At 50.3% G+C, this 21,476-nt stretch overlaps 1 protein-coding gene across 1 annotated transcript; it reads right to left on the bottom strand.

Moving 5' to 3' along the window:
* Positions 1-16,648: 16,648 nt before the first annotated feature.
* Positions 16,649-20,354, bottom strand: LOC125283114 (cystatin-9-like). Its single transcript, XM_048222253.1, has 3 exons — positions 20,187-20,354; positions 18,371-18,490; positions 16,649-16,654 (listed from the first exon to the last, which is right to left on the bottom strand). The coding sequence occupies exons 1-3, from the start codon at positions 20,352-20,354 to the stop codon at positions 16,649-16,651; spliced, it is 294 nt and encodes a 97-aa protein (XP_048078210.1).
* Positions 20,355-21,476: the final 1,122 nt, after the last annotated feature.

Below are 21,476 nucleotides of genomic sequence, written 5' to 3' on the forward strand. Positions count from 1 at the left end.
GCTGGGGAGGCGGGCTGTGTCCCTCAAGGGCAGCCCCACCTGAGTCCTACTTGTTCTGGACCTGGGACGTTGTCCTGACCTCAGGGACTCCTGTGCCAATACCCCATCCTTAGCCCTGTGATTTCCAGGGCAACACTCAGGTTGATCCAGTGTGACCCATGCCCTAGTACAGCATTGGGGTGCTCTCTCCCAGGAGGTGCTATCTCAGAGGAACCCCCACCCTAGGTGGGATGACCCGGAGTTGGAGTTCACCTTGACCTTGTGCCCTGGAGCAACAGCTTATAAATCAGTGGGACCCAGGTCAGGGTATAAGAGGGTGGACAGTGGGCCGCTCCTCAACCCTAACAACCTCAGGCTCTCAACAGAGCCAGGAAAACCTCAAAAAGAGCCACAAAGGCAAAGGTGAGGTTGTCCACACCAACACGGCCCTTCTCCTGAAGGCGGGAAGGGAGGTGGATAAAGCTCAGAGAAGGGGCATCCTGTCTCAGCCCCAAGAGTCCTGGACCCTCATGGCCATGAGAAATCTGGCACTGGTGTGGCCTGGGGCCAGGCAACTGGAATGAGGTGAGTGGGCAGTGATGCTTCCAGATTGGCCAGGGGCTACAAGTATGCCCCGAGGATGGCCTGTCCCTGTCTGGCTGGACTCCTACTGCAGTACCAGCAGTGGGCAAAGTAGGGCCTGCAGCTGCCTCACTTTGTCTCTGTCCCTAGGAATGGCACTGTCATCTGCTCCACCTCCCCCTCTGTCCCAAGCTGCATCCTCAGCTGTGTAGCTGAGGGATCTGCTGTGTGTCTTACATTGTTCAGCTCTGGGCTTTCTTGAAAGGGACGGTTGTCAATGTCTTTGTCAAGTTTCCCACATTCGGTTCTACGAAGCTCCAGCTCCATGGTGAACGCCAGGTTGTCTTCTATCCGTGGTACATGGAGACATTACAGTGGGAACACCTGTCTTGGTTCCATTAAGAGCTGCTAGTGTAGATCCACGCAGTGTAGGCAGAGTCCCAAACACTCCTCCACATAGGGAGCTGCCTCTGGACCTGGGTCAGCTTGATGGGGTTAGAGCCAAGCTTGGGGAATTCAAGCAAAGAGGCCTGTGTTTGCTGTGAGACCCAGGGTCGATGCAGGCCTGGTCACACACCACTCATACATCATACCTTACAGCCCCATGTCCCCAGATGCCCCAGGGAGGCCCAGCCTGACTTCTAGCATGCTTCTGAAACTACAGCAGCACTCCCGGGGTTAGGTGCTGAGTGCCTTGGAGGGTGTTTGCTCTGCAAGAGTTTGCTGAGTAATGTCAGCCCCAGAGTGGGAGACTATTCTGCAGCCCCATTGTGACAACTTTCACCTGCCCAAGAACAAGAAAATGCCCTGCAGTGATGCTGGAACACTCACGCACATGCGCACAAGGTAATGGCTTTGAGAAAATTCTTTTTTTTTTTTAAGATTTTATTTATTTATTTGACAGAGATAGAGACAGCCAGTGAGAGAGGGAACACAAGCAGGGGGAGTGGGAGAGGAAGAAGCAGGCTCATAGCGGAGGAGCCTGATGTGGGGCTCGATCCCATAATGCCAGAATCATGCCCTGAGCCGAAGGCAGACGCTTAATGACTGTGCCACCCAGGCGCCCCTGAGAAAATTCTTATCCTGTTACAAAGTGCATTCTGAAATTTTCCGTACTCCTCTCCACTGTTTTTTGTTGTTGTTGTTGTTGTTGTTTTGTTTTGGTTTTTGGTTTTTTTTTTAAGAGAAAGCGAAGGTGGGTGAGGGGCCAGGGACAGGGAGAGAGAGAATCTTAAGCGGACTCCGTGCCCAGCATGGAGTCAATGTGGGCTTGATCTCACTACCCTGAAATCATAATCTGAGTCAAAATCAAGAGTCAGACGCTTAACAACTGAGCTACCCAAGTGACCCTTCTCTCCTCTCTTCTACTTCATTCCATTCCATATTCCCCACTCCACCCTCCATTACTCCCCACACCCTAACTCTGTGTGAGTTCAGATCTAGGAAACCCAGAGCAGAGTTTCAGCCTGAGAGAGCTCGGGCAGCAGAACCAAACAGGATCTGGCCCAGCAGTGTTCACAGAGGTTGGAGCTTGGTGCAGAGTGGAGCTCCCACTTCCCTTCCCTCAGGCTCTCATGGCAGAGGTCCAGAGGGAGAGAGGAATGCCCTGGGCCACCAACACGTGTATACACACACACAGTCACAGACACACTCATACTTTCACACTCAATGTCACACTTACACTCATACACAGACACACACACATAGTTAGAACTTCTGACACCCACACTTACATACAGACACAGGCACACGCCCACACACACAAACACACTCTCTCTTGCACATACACTCACACTTAAACATACACATACATACACTACACACACTCACTGACAATTCACATATACACACACAAGTCCATACACGCTCCTGATGCAGACTATGTGAAAACAGCCTTCCTGGTTGTGTTCTGTACACACCCCATTACAAGGACAATGCTCTAGGATATTGAGAACAATGGTCTGGGAAGAGTGTAGAATAGCATCCTTCCCCTTAAGTGGAGACCACAGGGAGGAGCCCAGAGAAGAGGCCCTGAGGTCACAGAGGCTGCTCTGGATGAGGGAGAATTCTTACTGCCCTGAACCTCAGGCCCTTCTTCCTCCCTCTTTCTTGGTGTCTGCTCTCTGTTTTCTAATCATCTCCTTGTATTATATTTCCTTGGAACATTTCCCAATCTATCTCTTCTCACATTTTCTGTCTAGGTTTGTTCCTCACTCAGAATCTTTATCACCAAATAGTCCATATTTTGGTGTCATTTTTCAGTTAAGCAATGTCATAAAGATTGAATAATGTATTGTACTTGAGTAGATATTGAGGAAATATTTTTAAATTTTCACTACAAAGCTTTCAGATAAACAAACTGAATAAGCTGTATTGTCACTGTATTTTAGGGACTTCAGATGATGATAAGAACCCCCACCCCTGGCCCTAACTTCATAGCAAGTGCAAGTCATCAGCCAGGAAGATGTGGTCACCTACCTGTTCCTTCCAGGAATTCAGGATGCTCACCAGCCTATAGGCTTTTGTGTCCTTGCTCTGAAGGTTGAAAGTGTGTAATGTGTACTCCACAGTGGCAGGGAAGAAATGGATAATGACTTGTCCCTCATCACAGTCACTTACATCATGGGAATGCCAGCTATGAGTAGCCAGGAGCTGAGAACCTAGGAGAAGCAGGAGCATGGCCCAGCGCAGAGCCCACCTGCACTGCCAATGTGGCATGGCTTCAGGAAACTGGGCACCCATGGCCTTCGCCCTTCCTAGCTCAGGCTCCCACGGAAGCCTCCTTGGGCATGGGTCCAATTTATTGGCTTCAGAACAACTTCTCCTTCTGGATCTCCTCTCTGCTATTACACATTGTCCCTTCCCATATGTCACCCTGCCTCCCCCATAGAAGGCTATAAAAATTGCTTTCTCAGAGGGGTAGAGAAGCCCAGGCAGGGTGGGTTGGGAAGAACAGCAATGAAAGAAAGAGGTCCTCTGTAGTTGATTCCTAGCCGCAGCCTCCCCATCAGTATCTCACTGGGAAGAGATTTCATTTAGGTGTCCCAGATCAGAAGCGAAAACAAGCATACAAGAGTAATAAAAATGGAAGAGGATTTCAGAAGACACCAGTAGGCCGAGGGCTACTGAGACAAGGGTCCACAGACCCAAAAAGCATACATTGGCAACAGAAGGCAAACCTGCAAAGGGACTCTAGAAAAGGGTCTATATCACCTTTCTGAGAATCAACAGCCTGAGGGGCGGGGCCCACAGGTGCCCAGGGTCCAGACGGGCTTGGGAATCATTTTCCTGTTACTGTAGTCCTGCTGATCCATAGACCATCCTACTGGCAAGGGCATGAGAAAGACAGTAAGAAATGACAGTTGATGTCAGCCAGTGGAAAACAGTGGGACAACCCCAGTACTTCATACAAGAAAGAGGGAAGTTTTGGCAAAGCCAGCGGTTGCTAGAGGAGTCAGGAACAGAGGCAGGGGCAAGAGGACATGAACAAATCCATGTTTTTGTTCAGGTCCTTTTACCATAGAGACAGGTTCTGCCTTTGACAGAGCTCTGGACAATGGGATGAGAATTGTTATGAGGACAGCATGTTTAGGTCCATCAATTTCCATGAGTTTATGTGACACAGCAAAGTGTAGATCCCAGAACTGATTTTCAGCACTGTGATTGTCAAATTACCCTGAGTGGACCAGATGGTATACTGCAGCTTTGGACCCAGTACTGCTCTCAATGCTGAGGGACTTTGTCTGCCCCAATCCAGCCTGCCCACCTGGGGCACCCCCAATGCTCACTCCTCACCACCTACAACACCTGGTGCCCACCAGCACCATGTCAGGTATGGACCCCTATGGTCATTCTGAAACCATTATTCTCACAGAGCCACACAAGCATGGAGGGTCCAAGTCACATTTCTCTCCCATGTGAGACAAGGAGATAACTCATCCCCCACCCCAAGTGTAGACATCTATAGCCCCCTGCAAAGTCCTGTATTGTGGGTCAACACCTTCCCACACATCACTAGTCAGAGGGCAACTGCAAGAACGTTCTTATGGCAGTGGTGGTACAGTACATGGTTGGATCAAGGCCAGGAGCCTCTGGAGCAGTACAGTTGCAGTGAGATGATGCTAGGAGGAATGCTCCATCAAGAAGCTCCAGTACTCATGAACCTGCATCCCAATAACACCACAGCATTGGACCATTCACCACAGCAACTGATCCTGTTACAGGCAAACAGGCAACTGCACATGAAGCTGGAAGGTTCTATCACCTGTCTCAGAGCTGATACCAAGAAGGCTAAACATTATAAGGAAGCAGCAGAGTTGAAAGGTCAGTGAACCAGTCTACTTCCACCGTGTCTGTGAAGCCCTCTACCCAATATAGAATGTGGATTTTTGAAATAATAATCTGATAATCATGAACATAAAGTGTTAATTATAAAGGTATTTTCAGCCCAAGATTAAATTATAGGTGACGGGACACTGGGGCCATCAACTTCAAGGACACTGGAGGGATGTGGTGGCAGCCATGGCCTGAGGACCAAATGTGGCCCCTGCCTGTGTGTGTAAATACAGTCTCACTGGAAGACAATACTCTCATGTGTATTCACACTGTCCACAGTCCTTTCAAGTCAACATCGAGTTGTTCGGCACAAGGCCATAATGGCCCACAAGGCCAAAATAGTTAGACTGCCACTATACAAGGGAAAAGTTTGCCAATCCTCTTCTAGGAGATTTGGGCTGAGTCTTGTAGTGTCTGGGAGAACAGTGCCTCTCAAATGGCAAGTGTCCAAGGGTCTCCTGGGAACTCAAGAAAATGCAGCCTCCTTGTGCAAAGTAGGGAGGTCCTGATGGAACATTTCTGAAGCTCCAGGACTTGCTGCTGCTGCTGCTGCTGCTGCTGCTGCTGCTGCTGCTGCTGGCTGGACCACTCTGTGGGTGGAGGTTACAGATACTCCCACATCCTCACAGCTGTGTGGACCAGGGAAAGGGTTTGAGCAAGCCCCCCAAGACGGGGGCCTCATGTGTCCTGAGGGCCTAAGGGCCTTTCTGGGTCCACATTACACTTTGGGTTCCCTGCCGGGTCATGGTCATTACACCTTTGGGGATGAAAGTGATCCCTTATGAACCCCAAAAGAGCAGCTCAGAAGTACCTTGTGCTTCCAGACTGTGTCACCTGAGCTCCAGGTGGAAGCTCCAGAGCTCCAAGAGGGATGACAACCCACTCCCCTGGGCCCACTCTACTGCCCTGCTAGGATGAGTGTTCCACTTACCCATCCCCTCTGTCGGGAATCATGCCACACAAAGCTTCTTGAGTACCGGTCCAGTACATCAGCTTCAGAACAACTCCTCCCCTGGATTTCCTCTCTGCTATTACACACTGTTCCTTCCCACATTTCACCCTGCCTCCCCATTCCAAGCTGCATAATTGCCTCCTGTCCAGAGACAGGGAGAAGCCCTGGCAGGGTAGGTTGGAAAGAACCAGCAATGGGAGGGAGGGGTCCCCGGTAGCCGAGTCCCAGCCACAACATCCCTCTCAGCTCCTTGCTGGGGAGGGACTTTATTTGGATGCCCCAGAATCAGAGTCTGAAACAAGGACACAAAAGCACGAGGTGGAAGTGGAAGGTGACCCCAGGGCACAGCAGTAGGGTGAGGGACACTGAGATAAGGACAGAGCCAAAAACGATGAGTGACCAAGAGCCAACTTTGGGGCAGACAGAAGGCAACTGCACAGAAGGAAAAAGCGTTGAGTTCTTAATGGGTCCAGGTGTCTGTGTCCCCCTCAGCTCCCCAACCCCCTTGAATAGTAGAGCAGAGAAGGCTCACTGGCTCCTGGGATGATAACAGGCAAGAGGAATTCAGGGTCCTGGGACCAGAAGCTTCCAGCTGAGCTCATTGCATCTCTTTTTGCACTTCTCAGCCCCTGGATGTGCTGCCTTGTGCTCAGCCTGGGGCCTGGCAGGATGCTGTAAGCACCCGCTCTCCAAAGATGTTGCAGCAGGGGTGACCCTTGACACACACTGGGTCTATAGATCTCTTTGTAGGAATTTGCTCTAGAAGAGGGGGGTGGAATGAGGGAAAAACAGACACAGAGCAAAGCCAGTGAGCTCCCAGGGATGGCTGAGCTGTGACCATTAAGTGAGCATCAGTGCCCTCTCGTGGTGAAGGTCCTCAAGGCTCAGTGGACACAACTTCCTGTGGGCAGAGTCTGGGTTCTAGAGGGGGACCCTCACAGCCTCTATCTGGAGCAGCAGATGGGGCTCTGGGAGGACTAAAGAGCACATCTTTCCAGACAAGTCTTCAGCTCTGTGCATGTGAAAGGCTTCAGTATTTGTGTGCTGCTACTTGTGAACTCAGGGGGACCAGAACGTCCTGAAAGGCCTGTGGACACACAGAGCCCTGGGCCTTTCCCTCAGCTGGGACTCTGACCCAGTCAGTCTGGCAGGCCTGGAAAGTTTTGCATCTTCACCTGCTCCCAGGGGATGCTGATTGTTCTGGTCTCTGGACCACATGCTGAGGAGCACAGTGAAGAGTGAGTCCCTGAGTGTGGGGGTGGGGGATGCAACTAAATCGCCAGAAGTCGCTGAAATGGAAGGGCATGAGCTGGGTCTGAGGATGGTTTGTGGGGGCCACACTGGATCAGGGAACGGGTTGGAACTCCCTGCCTGATGTAGGGTTTGCAGACCCCCAGGCATCAGTGACCAGATTGCCCTATAGACAGAGAGAAGGCTATTTTGAAGCTGACAGCCTGTCCTCACTGCACAGAAGTCCTAAGGGCTGGTGTCCTTCCCAGGAATGGTGACCTCTCAAAACTCATTCTCACATTTAATCCATACCCAAGAATTGATTTGACTGATTCATATTTTTCTATTTTCAGCAAATTTGAAAAGTGTTGTGTGGAATATTTCTTTTTAAGTATTTTATACCTGATTATTCCTTCTTTGTTTTTTATTTAAAAATTTTTATTAATTTATTTTAGAGATAGAGCAAGCAGAGTGGCAGAGAGAGAGGAGGAGAGAGAATGTCAAGTGGACTCCCTGCCGAGCAAAGATCGTGACACGACACAGAGCTCAATCTCAGGACCCACGAGATCATGACCTGAGCCAAAATCAAGAGTCAGATGCTCAACCATAGGAGCCACTCAAGCATCCCTGATTATTCCTTCTTTGTAAGCAAAGTTTCCAGGTATTAAATTGCTTCTTCTATATTGTTTCACTTAAGAATTTTAAATATACATTGTGTAAATGTCCAATGTAATTGTTCTTGAAAATTATTCTTTTTAATTCTTACATTTATGATGGTTCTACCTATATTAGCTTCTCCAGACCTTAAGCAACAGCTTTACCTTCTGATAAGTCCAAATATTGAACACTCCCCTTTCCAGAAATGCTCTGTACCTGTTCACCCATCCTGGAAGTCCCTCTGATCTTGAAACAGGTCACTTGGTGCTATTTTTCCCCTTCAAAGTTATTCTACACCTTTATGCTGCCATACATGTTTCTACACCATGGAGGTATTCTTATTTTCTTCAGGAATGTGGGGGAATCACGCTGAGGCTCCGACACAGGGCAGGGACTGCAGGCAGCTGCGGTAGGTCCCTGTGTGCATCACTGGACAGTCCCCCTCCCAACCCTGGGTTCCTGCCCCTGAACTCCCCTAACGCGTTAGCATCCCAGGAGTCAGCGAACCTTGTCTGCTCCACTATTCAAGGGGGCCTGGGACCCAAGAGGGACACAGTCACCAGGACCTGTCAAGTCTTCTGATAAGGAGGTTTTCTCTGGGGAGGTTGCTTACCATCTCCCACAAGGCTGGCTCTTGGCAACTCATTCTTTTCACCTCTGTCTTTATCTCAGTGGCCCTCACCCTACTGTTGTGTCCTGGAGTCACCTTCCAATTCTACCTCTTAGCCTTGTGTCCTTGTTTTAGCCTCAGATACTGGGACCTCCAAATGTTATCTCTCCCCAATGAGGTGGTGAGGGAGGGGTTGTGGCTGAGGCTCAGCTACAGGGGACCCCTCCCTCCCATCACTGGTTTATACCAGCCCACCCTGCCTGGGGCTGCTCCTCTCCCCAGAGAGCAGGCACATTTTGCAGATTTGGATGGAGGAGACAGAGTAACAGATTGAAGGAACAGAGTGTAATAACAGAGAATAGGCCTGGAAGCAAGAGTTACTTTGGAGCCAGTGAATTAGAACAATGCCCAGGGGACACGGGTGTGAACCTGAGCTAGGAAGGGCAAAGGCCATGAGTGCCCAGACCCCTGCAACCATGACACAATGGCAGTGCAGGTGGGCTCTTCCCTGGACCATGCTCCTGCTTCTCCTAGGTTCCCAGCTCCTGGTTACTCACAGTTGAAGTTCCCAAGAGGAGAAAGACAGTGACATGGAAAGTCATTTCCCTGCCACTGTGGAGTATGCCTTACACATATTCAACTTGCAGAACAAGGACACAAAGTCCTACAGACTGGTGCACATCCTGAATTTCTGAAAGGAGCAGGTAGGTGACCACATTTTCTGACGTAATGACCTGCACTTGCTATAGTCAAGGCCAGGGGAGGAAGACATCATATCAAGAGATTTTGTTCACCATCTGAAGTTCATAAAATACAGTTAAATACAACTGTCCAGTCAGTGTTAGTTTTATAGAAGAAATAATTTGGAAATTAAACACCCTAGTCAAGGTCTATTCACATGTGAGGCATATTTTCAATCTTCATGATTTTATGACATTATTTAATGACTAATATCTCAAAATCTGGACCATGAGGTGGTAAAGATCCTGAGTAAGAGAAGACTCAAAGAGGAGGTCAGTTGGGGAAATACTCTAAGAAAACAAATGAAAAAATAATCATTAGCCAACAGAGGAACAGACCCAGAGAGAGGGGGCTTGAAGATCTGGGGAGTGAGGATTCTTCTTCATCCTGAGCAGCCTCTGTGATCTCAGAGCCTCCTCTCTGGTCTCCTTCCTATGGTCTCCACCTAAGGAATGGATTCTACTCTACACTCTTCCCAGAGTGTTGTCCTTATAATGGGAGTGTCTACAGAAATCAGCCAGGAATGCTGGGCTGCCTGTGGAGCAGGTCTAGTCATGTGTGTATAGTTGTGTGTGAGTGTGTGTGTATGTATGTGTGTGCAGAGGTTGTATAAAGGTGAGTATGAGTAGTTATGAGTAGGTATATGTCCATAAGTGAGTGTATGTATGTCTGAGTGTGTTTGAGTGTATCAGTGAGTGTGGGAGTGTATATATGTGTAAGTATGAGGTTTTGAGTGAGTGTGTGTCTGTGTGTGGGTATGGGTGTAGGTGAGGTGTCAATGAGCATGTGTATGTGTGAGTGTATGTATGTCCTACTGTGTGTGTGTGTGTGTGTGTGTGTGTGTGTGTGTGTGTTGGGGGCCCAGGGCATTCCTCTCTCCCTCTGGACCTCTGCACTGAGAGCCTGAGGGAAGGGCAGTGGGAGTTCCACCCTGCACAGAGCTCCAGCCTCTATGAACACTTTGGGGCCAGGTCCCACCTGGTTTGGCTGTGAGCTCTGTCAGGCTGGACCTCTGCTGTAGGATCCCTAGAACTGCACTCAGTTTGGTGGGGGGAGTTGTGGAGGGTGGAGTAGGAGTATGGAATTTAATTAAGTAGAATGGAGTGGAGAAGAGTACACAAAATTTCAGAAGGCCCTTTGTAATAGTGTTACACTATTCTGTGTGTGTGTGTGTGTGTGCATGTGCACATGTGCACATGTGAGTGTTCCAGCAGCACTGCAGGGCATTTTCTTGTTCTTGGGCAGGTGAAAGTTGTCACAATGGGGCTGCAGAATAGTCTCCCACTCTGGGGCTGACATTACTCAGCAAACTCTTGCAGAGCAAACACCCTCCAAGGCACTCAGCACCTAACCCCGGGAGTGCTGCTGTAGTTTCAGAAGCATGCTAGAAGTCAGGCTGGGCCTCCCTGGGGCATCTGGGGACATGGGGCTGTAAGGTATGATGTATGAGTGGTGTGTGACCAGGCCTGCATCGACCCTGGGTCTCACAGCAAACACAGGCCTCTTTGCTTGAATTCCCCAAGCTTGGCTCTAACCCCATCAAGCTGACCCAGGTCCAGAGGCAGCTCCCTATGTGGAGGAGTGTTTGGGACTCTGCCTACACTGCGTGGATCTACACTAGCAGCTCTTAATGGAACCAAGACAGGTGTTCCCACTGTAATGTCTCCATGTACCACGGATAGAAGACAACCTGGCGTTCACCATGGAGCTGGAGCTTTGTAGAACCGAATGTGGGAAACTTGACAAAGACATTGACAACCGTCCCTTTCAAGAAAGCCCAGAGCTGAACAATGTAAGACACACAGCAGATCCCTCAGCTACACAGCTGAGGATGCAGCTTGGGACAGAGGGGGAGGTGGAGCAGATGACAGTGCCATTCCTAGGGACAGAGACAAAGTGAGGCAGCTGCAGGCCCTACTTTGCCCACTGCTGGTACTGCAGTAGGAGTCCAGCCAGACAGGGACAGGCCATCCTCGGGGCATACTTGTAGCCCCTGGCCAATCTGGAAGCAACACTGCCCACTCACCTCATTCCAGTTGCCTGGCCCCAGGCCACACCAGTGCCAGATTTCTCATGGCCATGAGGGTCCAGGACTCTTGGGGCTGAGACACGATGCCCCTTCTCTGAGTTTTATCCACCTCCCTTCCCGCCTTCAGGAGAAGGGCCGTGTTGGTGTGGACAACCTCACCTTTGCCTTTGTGGCTCTTTTTGAGGTTTTCCTGGCTCTGTTGAGAGCCTGAGGTTGTGAGGGTTGAGGAGCGGCCCACTGTCCTCCCTCTCATACCCTGACCTGGGTCCCACTGATTTATAAGCTGTTGCTCCAGGGCACAAGGTCAAGGTGAACTCCAACTCCGGGTCACCCCACCTAGGGTGGGGGTTCCTCTGAGATAGCACCTCCTGGGAGAGAGCACCCCAATGCTGTACTAGGGCGTGGGTCACACTGGATCAGCCCTGGAAATCACAGGGCTAAGGATGGGGTATTGGCACAGGAGTCCCTGAGGTCAGGACAACGTCCCAGGTCCAGAACAAGTAGGACTCAGGTGGGGCTGCCCTTGAGGGACACAGCCCGCCTCCCCAGCTGCTTACCCCAGGGTGGGTGGTTGGGATGTGTGCTGTGATTAGAGCTGCATTGTTTCCCACTATTCTCCACTCACCCTCCATCCCTGTGCTTGTTCCCTCAGACTTCAACTGCTTCTTCACCATTGGTACTGTGCCCTGGAGAACAGTTTTCCATCTCCTGTACAAGACCTGCTTGGAGGGCTTCCATTGAGTGACACCAAACCCTGCCTGGCTCTGACTGTTCTCCTCCTGGATCCAGTGGTTCTCTGTAGGTGTCTCTTCAGTGGCCATGTAACACCAGGCTCTGTTTGTTCTCTTGCAAGGGTCTGAGTCTCACCCCCAGGCATTATGGAAGTTCTTCCTTGTCCATTTTCATCCTGTAGAAGAGATCTTTAACATTAGCATTTCAAGAAGCTTGTGTGGCATGGTTCCAGACAGAGGGGCTGGGGATGTGATGGGCTCATCCTAACACGGCAGTAGAGTGGGCCCCAGGGGTTGGATTCCCTTACCTCTTGGAACCTCTGGAGTCATCTCCAGGTGGCACAACCTGGAAGTACAGATGCCTCTGTGCTGCTATCTTGAGGCTCATGAGGAATGACCCACTCCCTAGGGGTGCAATGACCATGACCCGGCAGAGAACTCAAAGGGCAGGATGGACCCAGATAGGCACTCAGCACCTCAGGACACATGAGGCCCCTGTCTTGGGGGGCTTGCTCAAATCCTTTCCCTGGTCCACACAGCTGTGAGGATGTGGGAGCATCTGTAGCCTCCACCCACAGAGTGGCCCAGCCACTAGCAGCAGCTGCAGCAACTCCTGGAGCCTCAGAAATGTCCCATCAAGGCTTCCCCACCTTTGGACAAGGAGGCTGCATTTTCACAAAATCCCGGGAGACCCACAGACATTAAATTTTGAGTGGCACTGCTCTACCAAATGCTATGTGACTCTGCCTGAATTTCCTGGGTGCAGATTTGGCAGACAATTTCTGCAAAGAGTTCAACTATGTTGGCCTTTGTGGGCCATCAGTCTATTTCTCATCTCCTCAATGTTGCTCTGAAAGGTCCGTAGAAAATATGAATACATATTACAGTGTTGTACTCCAGTGAGACTGTATTTACATACACAGGCAAGGGATGTGTTCGGTCCTCAGGTCGTGGCTGCCTCCCCACCGCTGGATTTAGATGTCTTTCCAGTGCCTGTGCAGCTGGGTGACCCAGTACCTGCCATTCCTTGCTCCACCTCAATATCTGTGTCTCCCACCCACCCAGCTTTGCTCAGGGCTTTCTCTGTATAACTGGCACTCCATCAGCAAAGCACGTACATCTCAGTGGGGAGTGGTAATGACTACCCCCAGGGAGAGCTGCAATGTGGAAGGGCCTGGGGTCCCAACCCAAACAGATAGCCAGAGACTAGAATCACACAGCTCTCACACATTCCAGCAGGACAAAACCCATGGCTGCTCGGTGACTCTTAACAACATCCACATTGACTTTCCCCTTCTCTACTACCCTTCCCCGCTGTGTCCCATGTGCTCATCTCCCAAATGCCCTACCTATACCTGCCAGTCTGCATTGCAGGATCTCCCTGGGGACTTACAGCAGACATGCGGTATTAGATGTCTTCAGCTCTCTCCACAGAGAGCTGGATGGGCTTCCCAGGAATGCATGTTTCTAGGCAGAGCCCTGGGGAGAAGCTGGCAGCGGGAATACTTGCGCTAACCCAGCATCCCTTAGAATGGACACAGCTGTGCTCTTGTCCCACAGCTCTCCCGTCTGGTCCCAAATCTGAGTAGATTTTTCTTTCTTTTTTATTTTATTTATTTTTTATTATGTTCAGTTAGCTAACATATATCATTAGTTTGTGATATAGTGTTCAATGATTCATTAGATGTGTGTAACACCCAGTGTTCATCACAACACGTGCCCTCCTTAATACCCATCACCAGGTTACCCCCATTCCTCCCCCCTCCTCCCTTCTGTAATCCTTACTTTGTTTCCCAAAGTCCAGAGTCTCCCATTGTCTGTCTCACTCTCTGATTTCTTCCCATTCAGTTTTCACTCTCTCCCCTTGTGGTCCCCCACGCTATTCTTTATGTTCCACAGATGAGTGAAACCATATGATAATCGTCTTTCTCTGCTTGACTTATTTCACTTAGCATAATCCCCTTCAGTTCCATCCATGTCAATGCAAATGGTGGGTATTCATCCTTTCTGATGGCTGAGTAATATTCCATTGTGTATATGAGTCGATTTTTCTGAAGACCTTCCCAACACCTTCCTGTCTGCTCCCACACTGGTCTGTCCTGAGTTGTGCCTCAGTCTGTGGAAAAAAGCATAAAGGGGGTTCTTTACCTACTGCGGTCCCGACATGTTTTCCACAGTCTACCTCACTGATTCCACTCACGTGCATTTCTGGGCAATTCCAAGGAGGTTTCTGTGGACTCAGCCCAATGGAGGGGTAACATGCTCAGGCGCATTGGGGACTCACTTCAGCTCCTGGGGCTGGGGGACCAGAGCCCACAAGGCAGGCATTGAGTCATGGCACCTGGCAGGGACTCACTAAATCTTCCCTCATACCACACTTGTGGGATTTTGTTAATGGTTCTGGCCCCCACCCAGAGATTCTGGCCCCAGCGCTTGATGGTGAGTCCATGCTCCAGGTGCTCCAACTTTGTAACAGATGTAGGATTGAGGATCACGTACTGTGGGGAGACCATTCCTCTCTTACCCTGTCACCTCTACCTGGCTTTGGGGGGGTCCCGCCCACTTCTCCTCCTTTCAGAATAGGTTTGTTGAATAAGCCTAAGCTGCCTTCCTGGAGTCAGGGAAAGGAAGAAATCTGAGTATCCAGGGAAGGGGACCCAGGCCAGGGCTGTGGAGTGAGTTTGAGAAAACACTGGGAATGGGCTGCCTGGAGCCATCCTGCTTCAGTGAGCAGGGCTGGCAGGTAGAGCCAGACATCTGTAGCCTTCGAGGTTCTGGTCAAAGGATGAGTGTGGCCATGGCAGAAACCCTGTTCAGGCTCACAATACTCCTCATGCTTGAGCACACCCTCTCTCCCTAGGCATTAGGCCAGGGGGAGAGAACACAGGTGGGATTCACCCATGGAAGGTGAGGACAGGGTCAGGTTTAGAGGGGCCCAGGCCCCCACTCTCTGGCTGACCCTCTCTGCCCTAGGCAGTGGGTGACAAAGGCCATTTCCTGGTGTGAGGCCACGGAGAACCCTGGGGGCTGGCCAACTGTGATGAATTCCCCCTGATCTCCAGGGAGCCCCATGGATCTAACTGGAGGGCCTGGACTGGAATTGAGAGAGCCAGCCTAGCTCTGCCACATGCCAGTCCTGCAGCCCTTAGCCATCTACACTCCAATTGCCCACATGCCACACAGGGATAGTATCCTCCATGCTTTCTCCAAAGGGTACCATTTGAGATAATATTCAGGGGTATGGAGTAGAAGACCTGTATTTCCTGGAATATTCTCCCTAGTTTGGAGTCATTCTGACTACTCGCTTCTTTTCTTGTCTCTGCTCAGGTCCATGTGGACCTTGCACATTGGTCCATAGCGTCTGACCCTTGGTCACAGGCTTGGGGACAAGAGTTAAGGCAGGCCTTAGTGCTGCCACTGAGATGATAGTAAAGTGCAGATTCCAGGAGTTTTCTCACCACTGTGATTATCAATGACCCTGAATGTAGGCCTGGGGAGGACACACTGATGGAGAGGGTAGGAGTCCAGGCCTTGTCCAAGGGTGAACTGTAACCCCAGCTGTAGGCCCAGCTCCTGGTACTGAAGGATTTGGTCCATTCCCCATCCAGCCTGTCCACCTGGGGCACCCCCAGTGCTCACTCCTCACCACCTACAACACCTGGTGCCCACTGGTGCCACATTGGATGTGATCCCCAATACTCATTCTGAAACCATTATTCTCACAGAGCCACACAAGCATGGAGGGTCCAAGTCACATTTCTCTCCCGTGTGAGACAAAGAGATAACTCATCCCCAACCCCAAGTGTAGACATCTATAGCCCCCTGCAAAGTCCTGTATTGTGGGTCAACACCTTCCCACACATCACTAGTCAGAGGGTAACTGCAAGAATGTTCTCATGGCAATGGTGGTGTGGTACATGGTTGGATCAAGGCCAGGAGCCTCTGGAGCAGTACAGTTGCAGTGAGATGATGCTAGGAGGAATGCTCCATCAAGAAGCTCCAGTACTCATGAACCTGCATCCCAATAACACCATAGCGTTGGACCATTCACCACATCAACTGATCCTGTTACAGGCAAGCAGGTGACTGCACATGAAGCTGGAAGGTTCTATCACCTGTCTCAGAGCTGATACCAAGAAGGGTAAATATTACAAAGGAAGCAGCAGAGATGGAAAGTCAGTGAACCAGTCTACTTCCACCGTGTCTGTAAACTCCTCTACCCAATATAGAATGTGGATTTGAAAATAATAATCTGATAATCATGAACATAAAGTGTTAATTATAAAGGTATTTTCAGCCCAAGATTAAATTATTGGTGATGGGACACTGAGTCCATCAGCTTCACTGGCACTGGAGGGGGCTCTTCGTTGGCAGGGATGGGATTGGTGTCAACACGGCCTAAGGACCAAACACATCCCTTGTCTGTGTATGTAAATACAGTCTCACTGGAGTACAACACTGTAATATGTATTCATATTTTCTACGGACCTTTCAGAGCAACGTTGAGGAGATGAGAACAAGACTGATGGCCCACAAAGGCCAACACAGTTGAACTCTTTTTGCAGAAATTGTCTGCCAAATCTGCACCCAGGAAATTCAGGCAGAGTCACATAGCATTTGGTAGAGCAGTGCCACTCAAAATTTAATGTCTGTGGGTCTCCCGGGATTTCGTGAAAATGCAGCCTCCTTGTCCAAAGGTGGCGGTGCCTTGATGGAACATTTCTAAGGCTCCAGGAGTTGCTGCTGCTGCTGCTAGTAGCTGGGCCACTCTGTGGGTGGAGGCTACAGATGCTCCCACATCCTCACAGCTGTGTGGACCAGGGAAAGGGTTTGAGCAAGCCCCCCAAGACAGGGGCCTCATGTGTCCTGAGGGCCTGAGTACCTATCTGGGTCCATCCTGCCCCTGGGTTCTCTGCCGGGTCGTGGTCATTGCACCCCTAGGGAGTGGGTCATTCCTCATGAGCCCCAAGACAGCAGCTCAGAGGCATCTGTCCTTCCAGTTGTGCCACCTGGAGATGACTCCAGAGGTTCCAAGAGGTAAGGGAACCCAACCCCTGGGGCCCATTCTACTGCCCTGTTAGGATGAGCCCTTCACATCCCCGGCCCCTCTGTCTGGAACCATGCCACACAAGCTTCTTGAAATGCTAATATTTAATGATTTTTTACATGAAGAAAATTCGCAGGAGAAATTTTCACAATGCCCAGATATGAGACACCAAATATTTTCAAATAAAGTGAACACATCTTGAAGATGCTCAGCCACTGAAGGGAGACCTATATGACATCACTGGTGTCCAAGAGAAGAACAACCAGGGCCAAGTGTGCTGACATCTCATCAGTGGATGCCGTCCAAGCAGGTCTTTTTTAAATATTTTTTTAGTATTTTTTTTGACACAGAGAGAGAGAGCACAAGCAGGGGGAGTAGCAGGGAGAGAGAGGGAGAAGCAGGCTTCCTGTTGAGCACAGAGCCCGATGCAGGACTCAATCCCAGGACCCTGGGATCATGACCTGAGCTGAAGGCAGACGCTTAACCAACTGAGCCAGGCAGGTGCCCCTCCAAGCAGGTCTTGTTCCAGAGTTCGAACATTGTTCTCCAGGGTTCAGTGCTGATGATGAAGAAGCAGGTGATGATCTGAGGGTAAGTATGGGGATGGAAGGTGGGTAGAGAATGGTTGGGAACAGTGGCTCCTGCTTTAAACACAGCACACATCCCAGCCACCCATACTGGGGTGAGCAGCTGGGGATGCAGGCTTGTTCCTCAGCCATAGCCCCACTTGAGCCTTCCTTGTTCTGAACTCAGGACCTTGCCCTGACCTCAGGGGCTCATGTACCATTTTCTCATCCTTAGGCCTGTGGTCTCCAGGAGAACATTTAGGCTGACCCAGTGTGACCCATGACCCTAACATAGCATTGGGGTGCTCTCTCCCAGAGGGTGCTATTTCAGAGGAACCCCTCACCTTAAGTGGGTAAGTCCCAGAGCTGGGGTTCACCTTGACCATTCTCCCTGGAGCAATAGCTGATAGTTCATGGAATCTGATCAGGGTATAGGAAAGAGGGCTATAGTCCCCTCCTCAATCCCCATCCCATGAGCTCTTTTCTCAGGGGGACCTGAGAAAGCCAGTCTGGCAAAGGCCATGTTGCCCATCTCAATATTCTCCTCCTGAAATCTGTAGGGAAGGCACGTCAATAAAGACAAGAGAAAGACATCCTATGGCTTTCCCAGGAGACATGGACTCTTGTGGCCAGGAGCAATCTGTCATCACCATGGCCCAAGGGACAGGCAACTGGAATGGGGTGAGAGGGCAGAGGTAGTTCCCAGATTGGCCAGGGGGCTACAAGAAGACGCCGAGTATGGCCTGTCCAGCTGAGCTCCTACTGCAGCACCAGCAGTGGGGATAGCAGTACTTACAGCTCTGTCACTCTTCTATGTTCCTAGGAATAACACTGTCATCTGCTCTACCTCCCCCTTTGCCCCAAGCTGCATCCTCAGCTGTGTGACCCAAGGAACCTACTGTATGTCTTACATTGTTCTGCTCTGAACTTGTTTGAGAGGGACAGTTGTCAATGTCTTCATCAAATTTCCCACATCTTGTTCTTCTAAGCTGCAGCTTCATGGAGAACACCATTGTGTTCTTCTCCATTAACTGTAATAGACATTGACATTAATGTGAGAATCTGCCTCCTGGTTCCCTTGCACAGCTGCCAGTGCAGACCCATGCAGTGTGGGGAGAGCCCCAAACACTCCTTCACATAGGGAGCTGCCTCCAAACCTGGGTCAGCTTGCTGGGGATAAAGTCAAGCTGGGGAATATAAGCAAAAATGCCTGTGTTTGCTGTGAGACCCAGGGTAGATGCAGGCTTGGTCACACACCATTCATACATCACACCCTGCAGCCCCATATCCCCGAATGCTCCAGGGAGACCCAGCCTGACTTCCAGCATGCTTCTGAAGCTACAACACTCCCAGGAGTCAGGTGCTGAGTGCCTGGGAGGGTGTTGGCTCTGCAAGATTCTGCTGAGTAATTTCAGCTCCAGAGTAGGAGACTCATCTACAGCTCCATCGTCACAACTTTCACTTGCCTGACAACAGGAAATTGGCCTGCAGTGCTGTGAACACTGATGTGAGCCTGTGAGTGTGCACTTTCACACACAACCCTCATCCCCCCCAACTATGGCTTCCAACTATGCTCTTGTCTTACTACAAAGAGCAGCTGGAATTTTCTGTATTCCTTCTGTACTCTTCTCTGCTCAATTCATTCCATTCCTTACCCCTCCCCACTCCACACTTAATTACTCCCAACATCCTAACTCAGTGTGAGTGCAGATCTAGGGATCCCAGAGGTCCAGCATAAGAGAGCTCAGGCAGCAGTACCAGATGGGACCTGGCGCAGCAGTGTTCACAGAGGCTGGAGCTCCGTTCAGGGTGGAGCTCTCACTGCTCTTTCCTCAGGCTCTCAGGGCAGAAGTCCAGAGGGAGAAAAGAATGCCCTGGGCCCTAACATGTGCGCGCACACACACACACACACATGCTTGCACACATACTACACACAGTGACACACCCATGCTACTCACACCCACACCTATACACACAGACACACAAAGGGACAAACACTCACTCAAAAACTCATATTTATCTATATACACACTCTCACTCATTAAAACACTCACACCCACACCTACACCTGACACACATACACACATGATCATACATGCTTCTGATGCAACCCACATGAAAACAGCCTTCCTGGCTGCATTCTGTACACACTCCATTACAAGGACAATGCTCTAGGATATTAAGAACAATGGTCTAGGAAGAGTGTAGAATAGCATCGTTCCCCTTAAGTGGAGACCACAGCGAGGAGCCCAGAGAGGAGGCCCTGAGGTCACAAAGGCTGCTCTGGATGAGGGAGAATTCTTACTGCCCTGAAACTCAGGCCTTTCTCCCTCCCTCTCTCTGGGCATCTGTTCTTTGTTTCTGTTTGCATTTGTTTTGTTAGAATATTTCTTCAATCTGTCTCCTCTGACATTTTCTCAATCTATCTCCTCCTCCTTTCTGTCTTGTTCTTTTCCTTATTCAGGATCTTTATCTCCTTGTATTGTATATTTTGATCATCAATAAATAACTTCATAAAATGATGAAAATTAGAACATCTTACAGGCAGTACACATTGACCTGGGCATTTAAAATTTCAAATTCTTTCATAAAACTGAAACTAACTGTACAGTTTGTATTTTTGCTCTATTTTATGGACTTCAGAACAAGACCCCTAGAAATGACCCTCCAATTCTGACCCTGACTTCATATCAAGTGCAGACCATTAGGCCAGGGTGTGGTACCTACCAGCTCCCTCCTGGAATTCAGGATGCGCACCAGCCTGTAGGCCTTCGTGTCATTGTTCTGCAAGTTGAATATATGTAAGGCATACTCCACCGTACCAAGGAAGTAGCTCTGCATGGCTTTTTGGCCATTACCCTCTGCTTCCTCTTCAGATCTTGACCCATGAGTCATCAGGAACTGGGAGGCTGAGAAAAGTAGCAGCAAGGCCCAGGGAAGACCCTGCCCACCCTGCCAGTGTGGCATCACTATGGATATCTGGGGACCCATGGCCTTTGCTTTTCTAGCTCAAGCTCCCTCTGAGCCTCCCTCGGCATTGGTCCAGTACATCAGCTTCAGAATAACTCCTCCTCTGGATTTCCTCTCTGCTATTACACACTGTTCCTTCCCACATGTCACCCTGCCTCCCCATTCCAAGCTGCATAATTGCCTTCTGTCTAGAGACAGGGACAAGCCCTGGCAGGGTGGGTAGGAAAGAACCAGGAATGAGAGGGAGGGGTCCCCGGTAGCCAAGTCCCAGCCACGATATCCCTCTCAGCTCCTTGCTGGGGAGGGACTTTATTTCGATGCCCCAGAATCAGAGGCTGAAACAAGGACACAAAAGCACGAGGTGGAAGTGGAAGGTGACCCCAGGGCACAGCAGTAGGGTGAGGGACACTGAGATAAGGACAGAGCCAAAAAGGATGAGTGACCAAGAGCCAACTTTGGGGCAGACAGAAGGCAACTGCACAGAAGGAAAAAGCATTGAGTTCTTAATGGGTCCAGGTGTCTGTGTCCCCCTCAGCTCCCCAACCCCCTTGAATAGTAGAGCAGAGAAGGCTCACTGGCTCCTGGGATGATGACAGGCAAGAGGAATTCAGGGTCCTGGGACCAGAAGCTTCCAGGTGAGCTCATTGCATCTCTTTTTTGCACTTCTCAGCCCCTGGATGTGCTGCCTTGTGCTCAGCCTGGGGCCTGGCAGGATGCTGTAAGCACCCGCTCTCCAAAGATGTTGCAGCAGGGGTGACCCTTGACACACACTGGGTCTATAGATCCCTTTGTAGGAATTTGCTCTAGAAGAGGGGGGTGGAAAGAGGGAGAAACAGACACAGAGCAAAGCCAGTGAGCTCCCAGGGATGGCTGAGCTGTGACCATTAGGTGAGCATCAGTGCCCTCTCGTGGTGAAGGTCCTCAAGGCTCAGTGGACACAATTTCCTGTGGGCAGAGTCTGGGTTCTAGAGGGAGACCCTCACAGCCTCCATCTGGAGCAGCAGATGGGGCTCTGGGAGGACTAAAGAGCACATCTTTCCAGACAAG

This window comes from Ursus arctos, unplaced genomic scaffold (genome assembly GCF_023065955.2).
Source record: "Ursus arctos isolate Adak ecotype North America unplaced genomic scaffold, UrsArc2.0 scaffold_16, whole genome shotgun sequence".
In the NCBI taxonomy this organism is placed as follows: Eukaryota; Metazoa; Chordata; class Mammalia; order Carnivora; family Ursidae; genus Ursus; species Ursus arctos.

Excerpts from the sequence above, each read along its gene's own strand:
- LOC125283114 (XM_048222253.1), bottom strand. The coding sequence starts at position 20,354 with ATGACTCATGGGTCAAGATCTGAAGAGGAAGCAGAGGGTAATGGCCAA. Across the intron at positions 18,491-20,186 it reads TGAATTCCAGGAGGGAGCTG|TTAATGGAGAAGAACACAAT; the intron begins GTAGGTACCACA and ends TGTCTATTACAG.